Consider the following 15,796-nt stretch of genomic DNA (forward strand, 5'->3'; position numbering starts at 1 on the left):
GGAAAATACACTTTAATAAATGAACATGTAGGAATAAATCAGACTGTTTGTCAGTGTGACAGCAGTGGCAAAAACTGCTTTTTAAGTGACTAAAAACTTGGTAAGGTTGGTTTCAGAAATTTTCTGACAAGATTTAAACACACTGCACTTAGCTTTTGAATAGCTCAACATATGCATGATGTAAATTTTAGAATTTTAAGATGATAAACATTATACTTGATTTAAAAAACTGAAGTCAAAGATTAGAGATATGCAGTTTAAAATTTTCACTGCTTTTGCAAAGGACCTGGGTTCAGTTCCCAGTATCCCCAAGAAGTCTTAAAACTGTACCTCCAACTCCAGGAGATATGATGCCTTCTTCTGACCTCAGCGGTCACTACATATGTGCAATACAATTACAGACATGCAAGCAAAATACACATATAAATAAATATTTTTAATATTAAAAAATAATGAGCTCAGTGTTAGCTCTTTTGTACATACACAGAGATCTCTCAATGTCTATGGTAAATCATCTTTTAAATAAATTTATTCCCATACTAATGTATATATATATATATATATGTTGCTGTATTTTTTTTTATGATTACCCATGTGTAACTTAAACCAAGTACAAATAGGAATGTAAAGTCAGATAAGTGGGTAGCCTAAAAGCAGATGCCTTTCTGTACTGCTTAGGAGAAGTAACATAAGAAGTGTAAGAAAAAAAAAATGACACCAGTAAGGTTAGGGGTTTGTATTGTTTTGTTTTTCATAGGTAGCCTTACAAGCTAAACTGTTTGTAAGATATACAAGACTTCAGCAGGTAAAAACACACACACTGATGAAAAAGTCAGTGTAAGGAGAGAGAAAACCTTTCAGTCATCTGGAAAGACATAGAAGATCCAAGACAAAGAACACTAAATGTGGGATATTCTTAGGAACTCATGACTAAAGTATGAATTGAGTGTGGAATTTTTGTGACTACCTCCCAAATGATGAAACCGAGAAAGGACATGCTAGGGTTCAGGCATAGTTAGAGAGCTGTACAGACTACATGGCAACCTGGGCTTACTACAGAATTTCATTGGAGATACTAAAGGATTTTCATATATTATAAAACTGAAGGTTGGTTCTAATTCATCCTTATAATAAGGTAAAATTAGGGTTAACATTATAGTTGTAACTCTTTAAAGACAAATAATTTTCTGGGGAAAATACTAAAATTAATAACTGTTAAAAGGTTCTTTTAATATCCTCCATAAAATAAAATTAACTTAGTTGGCAACTTTGAATATGTTTGCTGTCCCTAAGAAGTGGTTTTGTATTTGGATTTTTTTAGAAGTCAAAAATTAAACTATTTTTGCAAAAGGATTAAATAAAATCAGAATTGCACAAAGAAAATATTGTGTGTAATGTGTGTGTAAGATGTCTAAACACACCCCTCTGTGCCCACTCTGGAACATGGATTCATATTCACTGCCTGCTGCCTTAGAGAGCAGAATGACCAGACCAGACAGACAGCCTTTAAAATGTTCCTTTGGAAATCTGTGTTCTAAAGATAGCAGTGGTGATACTTGCTACATATTAGCTAATGAATATCAGAAAAGCTCAACTACATAGGAAATGATTTAGCCACCAGTTCTATTGTCTGCCCCACACGGAGAATAAAGAAGTTACTTCAGTGCCCTGTCAGTGACTAAAGTTTCAGGTTTGATGAGCCTGGGAAGGGGCATAAATAGATATGTGGATGTCAACAAATACAAGCTCAATGTTAATGCCTAGCTTTTTAATTTTAGGCTTTCTGGAAATGTCACACTAAATACTCATACAATACAATTCTGTTGTGATGACGTAAGTCAGGATGTGCTGTTTCTTGTTGCTGTACACTGAGTGTAAATTAACAAAATCACCACATTGGACTCAGTGATTTCTCCTCACTACTTGGCAATAGGGTAACAATCACTACTTCTAATACAACTGTCTTCTAAAACAGAGAATTACATCATCAGAAGGCCTATATGACATAACACTCAAATCCCCTTAATTTAAGAAACATCGTAAATAGTTATTAATAATTTGATGGTCAGTTTTTATGAACTAAAGTGATAGTTTGTCTAATTAAAAAATAAAATACTATTAATAATTTTATTGAACTTTACTTCTAAATATAGCCATAAAAAATAAGATATTTGTGAATAACCCCCAAACTACTAGGTAATAAGGAACATGAAATTAATGTTTTGAAAGCTTTAAGTGGGTATTTTCTACTGTTGTCTTTGTTAACTTTGCTTTCATAATTCTACACTGTCTGTTCATGTTTCTTGGAGCAGAGAGTTTCTTTAAGGTGCAGCGGCTGAAGAACCAGTAGCGGCATTGTGATTTCTGTGCCACTTGAAGACATTAATGTATACTTATAAGTCCCGCTTTTTTGACATGCTGATTTCTCATAGACTGTTGCAAAATGCAGAGATCCAATGAATTTTTTGTTTAATAATTTTGACTTGAAGATTGCTTTTTTTCCTTTGAAAACTTTCCTTGTACAAGGTAGTTTTATTAAAATATGATAAAAGTCACTTTAAAGTTGTGGTATTTCTATCTTAATAAATTACATTTAAACTAATTATCAATTATTGTACTTTTTCTAGGATAGCAAAGTAATATGATGTATGTGCACAAAACAGAAGTATTATTTATACGTATTTTTTTTAATTACAGGTAAAGATTATAGTTCCCAACAGCACAGCAGGTCTGATAATAGGGAAGGGAGGTGCTACTGTGAAGGCTATAATGGAGCAGTCAGGGGCTTGGGTGCAGCTTTCCCAGAAACCCGATGGGATCAACTTGCAAGAGAGGGTTGTCACTGTGAGTGGAGAACCTGAACAAAACCGAAAAGCTGTTGAACTTATCATCCAGAAGATTCAAGAGGATCCGCAGAGTGGCAGCTGCCTCAATATCAGTTATGCCAATGTGACAGGTCCAGTGGCAAATTCCAATCCAACCGGATCTCCTTATGCAAACACTGCTGAAGTGTTACCAACTGCCGCAGCGGCCGCAGGGCTATTAGGACATGCTAACCTTGCCGGTGTTGCGGCCTTCCCAGCAGTTTTATCTGGCTTCACAGGCAATGACCTGGTGGCCATCACCTCTGCACTTAATACATTAGCCAGCTATGGATATAATCTCAACACATTAGGTTTAGGTCTCAGCCAAGCAGCAGCAACGGGGGCTTTGGCTGCAGCAGCTGCCAGTGCCAACCCAGCAGCAGCAGCAGCCAATTTGTTGGCCACCTATGCCAGTGAAGCCTCAGCCAGTGGCAGCACAGCTGGGGGGACGGCGGGAACATTTGCATTAGGTAGCCTGGCTGCTGCTACTGCTGCAACCAATGGATACTTTGGAGCTGCCTCGCCCCTAGCTGCCAGTGCCATTCTAGGGACAGAGAAATCCACAGATGGATCAAAGGATGTAGTTGAAATAGCAGTTCCAGAAAACTTAGTTGGTGCAATACTTGGCAAAGGAGGGAAAACCTTAGTGGAATACCAGGAGTTGACTGGTGCAAGGATACAGATCTCCAAAAAGGGAGAATTCGTACCTGGCACAAGGAATCGGAAGGTAACCATTACTGGAACACCAGCTGCAACACAGGCTGCTCAGTATTTAATTACACAGAGGATCACATATGAGCAAGGAGTTCGGGCTGCCAATCCTCAGAAAGTGGGCTGAGTGTCCCAATTATACGTCAGATTGTTTTAACCCCTCCTTTACCCCATTTTCAAGAAGGATGTACTGTACTTTGCAGAAGTGAAGTTTTTCTGTTATTAATATATAATTATGCAAATGAATGCGACTATGTTGACAATGTGTATATGTAAATAATATGTGTTTTACCAGATGTTTCATAGAATTTTTTCTTGACCTGTTTTGTTCTCTATACTTTGCTTGTGTATATTTGTCAGAGGTGTTTCTAGTATAAGATTTAAGCCTGCCATTTTACCAGCATTATTGTAGTTTAATGATTGAATGTAGACAGGGATATGCGTATAGTTTTCAGTATTAGTTCTAGATAACACTAAATTAACTACTGTTAGGTTGAGTATGGTGGGGTCAGTGACCTAAACTGGAGTGAGGCCAAAGCACTGTCATGTATGTCTTACTTCCTGCTTAGGGCACAGAGAAGTAGGAAACAATATTTTGAAAATAAGTTTTAAATTTAAAATGATCAAAAAGCAATATAGTTGCATAAAAGCACTGTAAAATATTTAAAAGGTTAAAACTGTGGAAAATTACATTGGTAAGTTTACAGATCAATAAAAGCACCTGTTCTCCATCTGAACTAGACAATGGAAATAATGCTGCATGCTGGCCATGGCCCATTCTTCATCATTTGTAAGTTCAACAAAAGTTCTCACATGGAGTCCCACCTCTTCAGAGGTCTGTACATTTGTTTTTAAGCACTGAATTCACTACTGATCCCATTGCCTGGCCAGTAGAACAGTCATTACTCCATTAACATCCTCACTGTTTAGACACATAACTGTGGTACAGTGTATTGGAAATTTTATAAACAAAAGTGAAAGTGCCAACACATTATTGATAGCTGATAATGTTTCATTATCTGCAACTGCTGGATAAGTATGTTGCATTTTAAGAGCTTATAATTGTGTATAATTTGTTAACACTAGAAACCTATTAGTATTGTGAATGTAGATTTTACTGTGAAGCTATCTGTGATTTAGCTGTTTGCTCCATGACGGAGTCCTTGCAGCATGGCGCTAGCAGCCAGTGCAATTTCTAATACTCGGTAATTTGCATGTTTTGTGGAGCATTTTTTATGTCACCAATCAGACAGTATTTCCTGCATGCTTATTTAGAAGAGGCAGTTTATCTTGAGAGGTAGTATGATCTACCTTTGTCAGGCTTTTTGACAGGTCATTTCAAAGTAAGCCTTTGTTCCCAAGACCCAACAACTGTCACCCTCTTCTGTACCTCTCCTGAGTGCCAACTGTCCAGGCCATTTGACACACCATCTGTTAACCTCTGAGTTTGCCCGCTCAAGGCCACTCATAGGGGCATCCATCCCCAAGCACCTCCTCATGCTGTGCATGCAGTCTTAAATTCAATGGACAAAAATAAAATGCTGGCTACCTCTGGATCATCTGGCTGAGCAACTGAATTACAAAAGAGAATTACTTCCATCTCAACTTCAGCCCATTGGTTACGTCCATCCTAGCAAGCTAAATGGCATCCCAGCTGCTCCTTTCTGTGCAACCAATTAAAGAACAATGAGTGTGATGCTCCATGTCTGAATTTCGTCCAGCCTCTCTCTGAACTGTGATCTTTGTGCTCATGAACTTTCCCTTTTGTTCATTGAACTATATGGACTCTTCATTTCATATTGATTTACTGTGCAATTTACTTTTGGACATTGAGAACTTGAAATTATTTCCTGATCCCTTCCCCTTCCACTATTAATAATTCATTTCTGTCAAACTGTAAGAGTAGAACTCATTTTTTTTTTTTTAGTTTTTAACATTGGACTGTTATTTCATTTAGAGTTCTCTATCTCTAAATATTTATTTAGAGAATGATTTTCAAAGGGAATGATATGCTTGTTTAAATGAAAGAGAAAAGCTGTAGTAAACTGTGTTAATTGGTAATGACTATTTATCGTCGATACTCTGTAGTTGTGTAAGTTTTGACAAATAGTGTATCTCGTGGAATCAGTGGTTAGCATTGCCGCTATTATATTTACTCATTTTATCATTATAAATGTGCTTAGTTCATCATGTAGCATCACTTGTCTCCCGTCTCATTTTTTCCTTGCATGTCACAAGTCTCAGATCATTTATAATACATTAACAGTAAATAATATCTATGTAAATTTCTTTCACCATGCTGTCTCAGAGTCAGCAGTGAACAAAGGCAAAGTTGGGCCCCCACTCATTGGAAGAAGGAAAAGGGAGCAATCTAGGATGTGTATTAGAAGCATTTCAAATGTCGGGTCTTTAAAATGTTTTGTTCAGTATTAGCAAATCTTTAATCTTTTTTTTTTTTTTCAAAATTCCAGTAGTCCAGTGTGGAGCCCATACATTTCATCTGGAATTTAATGTTTCTTTGAAGCCAAACCATTTAAACAGTTATGTGTATTTTATTAGCTAGTGTGGCTGACAGTGCACTCAGTTCAATTTTAATTGTAAATGGGAATTCCAAACTTTTCCTACTTGGCATGGTTATATGTTAGTTAAAACTGAAAGCTAAATTAGAGATATTTACATTTTAATTTATGGTAACAAATAAGGGTTTGTATGAATTATGTGTAAATCAGCTTCATGCTGTTTAAAAAGTCCTGAAATTTATAGACTGTGTAGAATTGATTTGTGATGCAATGCTTTAATTTATTTCAAGGAAATTAGTATGGCTTCAGACTGCCACAGGTAGGCATGTAAAGATGGCTGTTCAGCTATACTCCAAAGTGGAGAAAACTGGTGACACGAGGCAAACATCTTATGAAATGCAACTATTTATAGTCTTGTTTCGCTATAAGGAGGCTGGTGAACACGCTGAATACGAATTACCTCAGTTCTGCAGCTTTCTGTGTCTTTTTAATGCATTCTGTTTCAGGGTCACTTTCAATCAATATTTCATTTACTTACTGAGATTGAATGGGCGCTCTGAGACACGGTGTGCTGTTTATCATACAGATTGGACACCTCATTCTAGATCCAGGATCTTTTCCTCAACACTGGGAGCTGTCCTTTCAGCACCACAAATTACTGCTTGAAGCTGCATTGCAGTTTATTTTCTTTTATTTTTTATTTTTGTTTTGTTTCTTGGTTTTTGGTTTTGGTTTTGGTTTTCCGTTTTTCACTGGGAGCTTTTCTTTCAGCACCACATTGCACCTAGACTTTTTAACGGCTGCCTTCCTCTTTGCACTGAAGACCAATTTCGTCTGCACTTCCAGTTATTACCTGTAGGACTCTCTATCCCACTTCACCTCACCCAGCCCACTCCCAAAACAATATATGTATCTATTTCTGTGGAAATCATTTTTCATTGAATGATCAGAAACAATGATAAGTTCTAACCTGTAACGGCTCATTTCGACTCATTGCTTACAGTAGATCTAAGCTCTGTTTTCTGCTTATTCGACTCCTTCCAGCTTCCCATCACATCTGTAACAAACTTTTAAAATGATATTGCCACACCACCATGCACAAGCCTACCTGCACAGTAGAGATAGATTATTCCATCGCATTCAGATGGTTGACAGAGGTTAGCAAGTCCTGTATTATATATTTATATCGCTTTCTAAGAAAGTGCATATGTTTACTTTAAGAATGTGTAAATGGTGCTATCAAGAATCTGATAAATTTTATCCCAGTTTTTTGTGTACCACTTCTAATGTATGAGATTTATTTTTTTATTGGAAAAAATAAACAGTATGAAAGCATTAAATTGGTAGATTTTAGTAATTTGACAATGAATGGAATCCCCATATTATAGGCCCTATCTTTTCTTAGAAATTTTAACGGTGGTAATAGACTTCAACAGAGGTTCTGGTTATGACATTCCTTTTAATCCATTCTGATGGTACATTCTTGATTCTTAAAATGATTCCTCACTGAGTCCTTAAGTAAATTATGTTTACTGTGCTTCTTCTCCAAGAAGGGAATTCTTGCTTTCCAAGGCAGCAATTAAAAGGAGATGAAAATATAATTTAACACTCTACATCACATACACAATTTAAGACCAGTTACTCTGTTAGTAGCAGAAATTCATTGATCATTAAATACAGGGCAAGCATGGCTATACATAATAATTTTGAGTGCAATGCAATCTTAGAAATTTAATATATACACTTTATTTAAATGCTGCAAACAGCCATATGAACTTGCTTATTATTAGTAAACGGGATGAACACGTTTCCTCCTGCTTGGTTTCTCATAAACATGAGTACATAATATTGCCGTGCACTGTTGTCCATAGATGTCTTTTTACATAAGGGTAAGTATCATTACTTTAAAATTATTTTTGGAATTATGCATGTTATTTTTTGTTTCACCGGATATGTGCCCCAATTAAATAAAGTTTATACAAAAAAAAATCAGAAATGTGTTAATTTTGAAAAATAAAATGAAATGTAGAACATATTACTAGATAGGATGTCATTCCACTGGTCTATAAAAACAAAAAGCAACTGTTGTTGAAAATTGAAGCATTACCTTGTATAATTAATAAAGTACATCAAATCAGATTTGTAAATAAAATATTGTTTAAATCTAAAGTATTCAATATTTTGATTAGATTATTTTTTTAAGGAAAATATTTAACGTGTATGTGCTGGATTTTTTTTAAATAGTTTTTTATAATTGCGATGGAAGGGCAATTGTCTCATTAAAAGTGGTGCAGAGGCCAATACTTGGGTTGCCGTTAGATATATATACAAGTGAAAACTGTGGAACAAGTTTTAAGCTCATTTTGGAAAAAAAAAAACAGTTCTGTAGAAATGCATATTTGTATTTGTTTCTTTAATAAATCTGCAAATAGCTTTAAACACAAATTAGTTTTAATTATTTAAACATGAGTTCTGTTAAGTAAATTAATACCTGTTTTGCCTTAAATTGTGTGAAAACTTTGTCCTGTGGACATGAATACAGGCTTATTGTGGAAATCAAGGTAGGTCTGCAGTTATTAAAAAGGCATTTAGCACTTATGCTTATCGCTATGAAATCATTGAAGAATTTTCATAGAAGACAATACTACCCCATATTACACCAGCTTATCTACTTCTGAAATCGATAGAGGACCAGTTTGAATCTGCTTTAATTCAGTATCAAGTAAATCACCAACAAGTAAGTGAAATGACATCTGAATGTTTGATAACCAAAACCCTGATGGTGCCAGTGCTCTTCCTCACAGAGAGCAAGAAGTAATGCCGCTTCTAAACTGCAGGGGCCTGGTCTTCTTGAGTGTGATTTATACATGATTAAAAGTATTGTCCCCAGTGACTTGTAACCCATGAAAATACTGAATATTAAATGTTATATACAATTGTCTTTCTGTTTTAATATAGCACCTCCACTTTGAAAATGCTTAAAGAAGATAAATACAAATGAAAATCACTGATGTGTCCAGTATTTTGTTTTTGCTTTTGTTTGTTTATTTGCTTGCTTGCTTGCTTGCTTGCTTTTGTCTTTCTGGTGGAACAAAATTACTATTGGTGGAATACTTAATTGAACATCCCAGTCCTGTAGAACTACAAAGAGGATTCAAATCACAATGACTTCTTTGGATTAGCCAATTTATTTTCAATGTGTAAACTATTTGGGAACATCAGGATAATGAAAGCATTAAGCATTTAAATTGGCTCAGCCAGTTTAAAGTTTTTTATCTTCAGCAAAAGTACTGTATTTTATCAAATAGGTAGTTGTGTCAATTTCCATTTTAAGGTAGTCTAACCCAAATGTAAAATGATAACACACTTGATAAAAGCTCTCACACTTTTATCATACTGCCATTTTTTCCTAAAAATTAAGACAGGTCAAGTCCATAGTAGATAATGTGTTATATTAAAATAATCCAGTATACTTAAAACATCTTGGATAGACTTAGTGACTGTGCTGTTTTATGTTGTCCTTTTCAGGAATAAACTTTGAGAAAAATTCTAATTAAAAAAAGACCATAGGCTTGGATATCAATCCATGTTAACACTGTAAGACAAAGCCTGACTGTTAGAGTTTGAAGCCTAGTCTACAATTGTAATTTCAACACATACTAGCATGAGAAAAATTTCTTCATTAAAGTCTAATCTTATTTTCTAAATATGTTGAGGGAAACATTGTTTAGAAAACTTCTACACAGTATATTTTATGTTATTTAGATCATGATATTTAATCATTTGGTGTTCACCATCTTGTAGGCACAACCCTGAAAGATATTTAACCTTTAACAATTTATTCTAGTATGAAGATGCATGAAAGTTTCTTGTTTGTTTGGTTGGTTGGGTTCAGGATTTGGATTTTCTTGCTACTTTTGCTTTTGAGGGATTGTTTTGGTTTGTTTTTTGTTGGAGAGGAAATTGCCATAAGTACTTGTACCTAGAATGGTGGTATAAAAAGTGATTTTAAGTGAAAAAAAAATGCTATATATTCCCAATGCTTTAACAATAAGAGACAGATTTAGGGGTTAAACTTCCTATATTTGATTTTACTGTTTTCACAAACTATCGCTTGTGTGTATGTGTGACATACTTAATCTATACTAGAGAACTTTCAATTTTTTTTATCTTCAAACTCATAAAACATTTTTTTTATCTTCTAGAAGATATGTGGCCACCTAGAAATATCTTCCATAGCCGAGGAGTTTGCTTTTCATTCAAAGCCTTAAGTAATTCGTTGCATAGATGCTTCTGAGAGTGAACACTATTACTTCCAGTGAGCATTTGAAATATTTTATTTGGATTTAAAAAAATGCAATCTGTCTCATTTGGTATCTATTTTAAGACCAATAGAATCACTTTAAAAGATTATACTATTATTTCTTAGTTGGCTTCTTACATTTGCTTTATCGGTTTTTTTTATTTCTAAGTCACTTATATATGTTTAAAATATTTGTTGAGTTTATGGACCAATGATGAATTTTCTAGAGCAAATTTTATATATTGATGTATTCTGAAATTATAAAATTGCAAAAATAAAACATCTCATGTGAAATTTTGAATCTGTTTATAATTCGATTTAATAAAATTTTATTCACTTTGAAAAAAAATTAGATTTTTCCAAATACCTGGCTTGGAAAGAAAAGAAGGAAAGTGATACAAGAAGACGAAACATGGGGAAATTAGCATTTCAAAGGGTGACATCATAACTCTGTCAGGGCCCACAGCCACAAGTGCACTGCCCTTAGCCACTCTGAGCCTGTAGCAACGCATCAGTATTGATGCCAATACACCATTATTCCTTTCATGCCTTCTTGTGTGTGAAGCTGTCATTTTGTGGATATTGTTTTCAATGCTGTCACTGAAGTGTTTCCTGCAATGATATCCAAGGATGTGCACTGAGTTGTGAAAGAGTAGAGTGACACCTCATGTGTTTTTGCACTGGTGTCTCTGTTGCACCAAGTTCAGATTAACTCCCAGCTTCTTTTGTTATTTATATTTTGTTCATACCTATTCCACTGAATCCTGACATGAAGAAACCAGGGAAATATTTTCAATAATTATTTTTTTATTTTAAATTTTAAGCAGAGTAGACTGAAGGCACAGAGTTGATACTAAAATTAGAACTGCAGATATAAAGTCCATGCTTCTTTGAACAGTGGATCTTAGTGCTCAGTTGAGATCGTGTCATCTGTCTATTTTGATCCTAGTATTGATGCCATTTATAAGCACGGTGTAATAATGCTTATTATTAGCCCTGCAATTAAAATAATGGTGTTACTTAACCTGCTATCACAATCAAATAAAGACACAGATACCTGTTAGATTTTATAATTGCCTTATATCACCGTGGGCTGGGCAAATAATTCCACCTATGCTATCTCATATTGCCCAGGACCCATCCCATCCCATCTGCTTTAATCATTCCTAATTGGTCTACCTCCCATCCATAATTCCATAAATAATTGCTTATTCTTTATCTTGATTGCTCCTTTCCACTCCATTTTCCTAGTCCTTCCTCTAAGCCCATGTGGTTTCTTTTCCACCTAACCCATAGCAGTTTACTCTTAACCCCTCTCCTTCTGTCCTTCTCCTAAGATCCTCTCTCCTCCAAGCCCTTGAACCTTAGCCACGCCTACCTTTTTTGGCCCTGTGCAGGTACAGGCTTTTATTATTAACCAATCAGGAATAATATCTTGGGCAGATTTACACAAGGATAGGTTTATCTGGGCAGTAGCCAAATCTTGAGGGCCAGTAATTAGCATCAAAACACATAGCACCACACCAATCCCCAACATTCTAGTTTTGAATGGAGTTTTTTGTTTTGTTTTGTTTTTTACCAACAATGAGAATGTCATCATTTGTCTGTAGTAAAACAGTTAAAACTAATATAATTAAGTTTATCACGCCTCTTTATATCACTTCAAAAGTTTGGGAAAAGAAAAGTTACAGTTACAATATTATAATTATGATATTCATTATGACATTTCTTTCTCATTAACATAAGCTTTATTGTCATTAGCTGTGAGCAATTTTAAAAAATTACTTTTAAAATTTTTGCAAGAATGTTTCTTAATACATAAGTAGATAAGAAATTTTCCTGAAGTATTATTAGGACATATTTTCATAAATGATTCTCCAACATGTGAGAAGACTAAAATAACTATTATATTCTGCTATATGCTGAAAGCACTTTCATATTAATTCACACAATGCCAACACTGATTGTATCCCTATTTGCAGAAAATGAGATGCTATACAACTGCTGAGGCTGAAGCCACTAAGATAAAATTAATAAATTGAAAATCTTTCTCTACTGACAGTCTAAAGATTTTTGGTTCACAAACTAAAGTGATTAAAAACAGCATTGTAATATTTCTGAGACAGTAAGCAACTTTAGTGCAAAATAAGTGGTTTTGTTTTTCGAAAGTTTTCAGAATTAAAACTACCATGTAAATCAAAATGCACTAGCAAATATAGTGCTTTTGTAGTGCCAGGTTTTTATAGTGGAGGTTGATTTTGAAGGTATAAAAGGAAAGAAGTGATACGCTTAAGACCTGGGAAATCTTCTTGAAGTAAATATATCTAGGCTATTGCAATAGCATGGTAGATACATGGAGTTGCCAGCAATAAATGTGTCTCAAGAAATCTTCAGTGTGGCATTAGAGAAAACCATTGTATTTCATAGTAAGGCTTATAAGATGCAATTATCTACCAGATTTCAAAGCAGTTTGTAAGTGTTATTTTTCTCATAAAAGTTAAAGTTTTGCCATTTGAAACGTCTTCAGATTTAATTTTAAAAATATGAAGGTTCTCAACTTGTCAACAAATGCACATGCTGAACAGAAATTAAATGTTGAAAGTTTATAGGCACTTTATCTTTCAAAATAACAAAAAATAGATTTAAAATACATGTTCACAAAGAGTTTAAAATTTAATTTTTTTGGCAGTTTTTGTAGTTTTATTTTAAACACAAATAAAACACAGACACAAGCCATCTACTCATTTTCTTCACTACTCAGCCTGGCGTTGGGATTGGTGACTCTGATGGCCAGCTCTGCTGCTCTTTCAATGATGGCTTTTCTGTTCTTGGAGGAAACATTGTGAGCAATCTCAGAGTGTAAGATTTTGTTGCACATCAGCAGCACTTCCAGCGCCTTGACATTGTGGACCTGAAACTCCCAGAAGCTGCTGGGCAGCATGTGCCTGGTTTTCTTGTTGTTCCTGTAACCAATGTTGGACATCAGGATCTGGCCCTTGAATCTTCTCCGAACCCTGTTGTCAATACCTCTGGATTTCCACCAGTTTCACTTAACTTTGACATTTTGGTCTGTCTCGTGCCTGATGAACTTCTTGGCCCTCTTTTTGATGATCTTAGGCTTCACCAGAGGCCTAAGGGCAGCCATGTTGCCACAAAAGACATGGCAGCCACCTCGTAAGTAGTGCAGAGGAAGGAGCTTAAAATTTACTTTAAAAGTATATTTTAAGCCAAACAAAATTAATTTATACTATACAATATATTTAGAAAACTAAATGCCATCAGTAATCCATTAATAGGCATATGCTTTTTGAGTAGTGCATCAAAATTTTACAGCCTTAAAAGCCACACATGTATTTGTTTAGATTGTAAAATCATTAAACGTTTTACTATACTGTGGAGATTTTATGAAATCATTATTAAAATAAAATCTTAGTAGGTATTGAGCCCAGGGCTTCACACATGGTAGGCTCTGACACTAAGAAACAACTCAGACATTTGTTTGCTGTTTTCCTTGACACAGTGCCATGATAAGGTGCTCAGACTGGCCTTCAACTTAGCATTTGCCTCTTTCTATCTTAGTGCTTATACAGTGGTGTATCATCATGCCCATCTTATACGTGATGTTTTATGACAGATCACTTTAAAATCAACGTTTGCCCTGTGTTATGTTATCTACTTTCTCAAGGAGGCAGAAAAATAAAACACATAAAATAAAATAAAATAAAATAAAATAAAATAAAATAAAATAAAATAAAATAAAAAAATAAAATAAAATAAAATAAAATAAAAAACAATCATCACTTTATCTGACCCTATAATTTACAGGTGTGCCTTCTGCATACTCAGGTGACTCATGTTATTAGAATGTCAAAGTAATTATATGTAATAACCATCAAACTCAGCTTAATCATCTCATTTATTACTTTTCAGAATAATTATAAACCTTAAATCATAAAAGTGCCTTGGTTGTTTTAAAGGCATTGTTTTAATGTTTTATTTTAAAGTCAAAAAGATATTAGAAGAGCTATCAGGGTTTTATTTATCAAATCATAATTTTAATTGCAGAATTGTCATAACACGTTTACTGACAACAATATAGTCGTCTTTGTTTTTGTAACTTTCCAAGAAAAGAAAAAATGTGTAGCCAGTGAAAATAATCTTTATAAGATCCAGGCTGTCCTGATGAGAGTTAACAAGCTATGGGCAGAAGGCAATGATGGAGAACTCCCCCTTTCTGTAGACTAGTGGAAAGGGATGGGGGGAAGAGAAAGGGAGAGTGGGACTGGGGAGAGTTGAGGGAGGGGGCTTCAATCGAGATATATAATGAATAAATTGTGAAAAAATTTAAAAAGAAAGAAAAGAATCCTTATAAAATACCATTGGCCTTACACTTTAAAGTGGGAGTAAAAATGTTATTATTGGTCCTGCCACTTCATAGAATGAGTCCTTGCTCTAACACAGTGGCAATAAATGTTTAGAGGAAAAATATAATTTTAATTTCCAATGTTGTTCTTCAGTTAAAGAAAAATATAAACCAGTATTCAACCATAAGGCAAAATCTGGGCTATCATATTCAATACATACCTCTCTCCAGCCTTTCTCTAAATACATATCTCCTAAAGTTAATTCTCTAAGTGATACCTTTGGCATTAAATTTTTTCTTTTGACAATTTCACATGTAAATCATACATTCTGACCACATAGACACTTCTTGCCCTCATCAACACCCCTCCCTACAAGTAAGTACTCCTCAGACCTTCATATCTTGAAAAAATGATGTCTAAATATAGATAAAATTTTGGGAGTTATAAATGTGATTTCTATAACCTCAAAATAATGAGTGTTAGAGAGTGATTTTCATATGTAGAAAATGTATTGTGTTAAGTTACCTTTATTATCAGAATTTTACTAAAGACCATCAACCAGATATTTATCCCATCAAATCAGCATAATAGAGTAAAAGCAGCTCTGTAGTGACAGAAGATGCATTCAAGTCCATGAAGAAACTCTACAAATATGTGAACATACCAGATCCTAATACAGCCTTAAATTTTGGAAAATGAAAAGTCCCAATAGACAAATGCCTTTAAATAATATAAACACAAAATGGGCACTTACTAGCTCATAAAGTTATTACAATAAAGCTTTATTAAATTTCTTAAATATGTTTCTCCATTCCATTAAAGATAAATGGCAACGGTCAATCAAATAAAAAAAAAATGGTTAAAGATACAACTGATCTTTTATTTTTATGAATGGAATGAATATTTTAATTATAGCTGTGAGTGAAACTTCATGATGCACACAAAGACCCAACATATATTCTCCTGTATACATTTCCTCCAGTGAGTAGATGGAAGGTGTGAAAGCTTACAGTATGCTACAGATTAATAACATAG

General features: G+C 34.4%; 1 protein-coding gene and 1 pseudogene across 7 annotated transcripts in view; one reads left to right on the forward strand and one right to left on the reverse strand.

The window, feature by feature from the left end:
• Window positions 1-5,169, forward strand: part of Nova1 (NOVA alternative splicing regulator 1) — a 129,829-nt gene extending 124,660 nt beyond the window's left edge. For all 7 annotated transcript variants that reach the window (XM_060368309.1, XM_060368310.1, XM_060368311.1 and 4 more), the window contains one exon: window positions 2,698-5,169. In XM_060368309.1, the coding sequence (XP_060224292.1) occupies window positions 2,698-3,702 (1,005 nt within the window). In that variant the 3' untranslated portion in view covers window positions 3,703-5,169. The remainder of the gene's footprint in view (window positions 1-2,697) is intronic.
• A 7,489-nt stretch (window positions 5,170-12,658) lies between these two features.
• LOC110541918 (large ribosomal subunit protein eL32-like) lies at window positions 12,659-13,542 on the reverse strand (annotated as a pseudogene).
• Window positions 13,543-15,796: the final 2,254 nt, after the last annotated feature.

Source organism: Meriones unguiculatus, chromosome 15 (assembly GCF_030254825.1).
Source record: "Meriones unguiculatus strain TT.TT164.6M chromosome 15, Bangor_MerUng_6.1, whole genome shotgun sequence".
NCBI lineage: Eukaryota > Metazoa > Chordata > Mammalia > Rodentia > Muridae > Meriones > Meriones unguiculatus.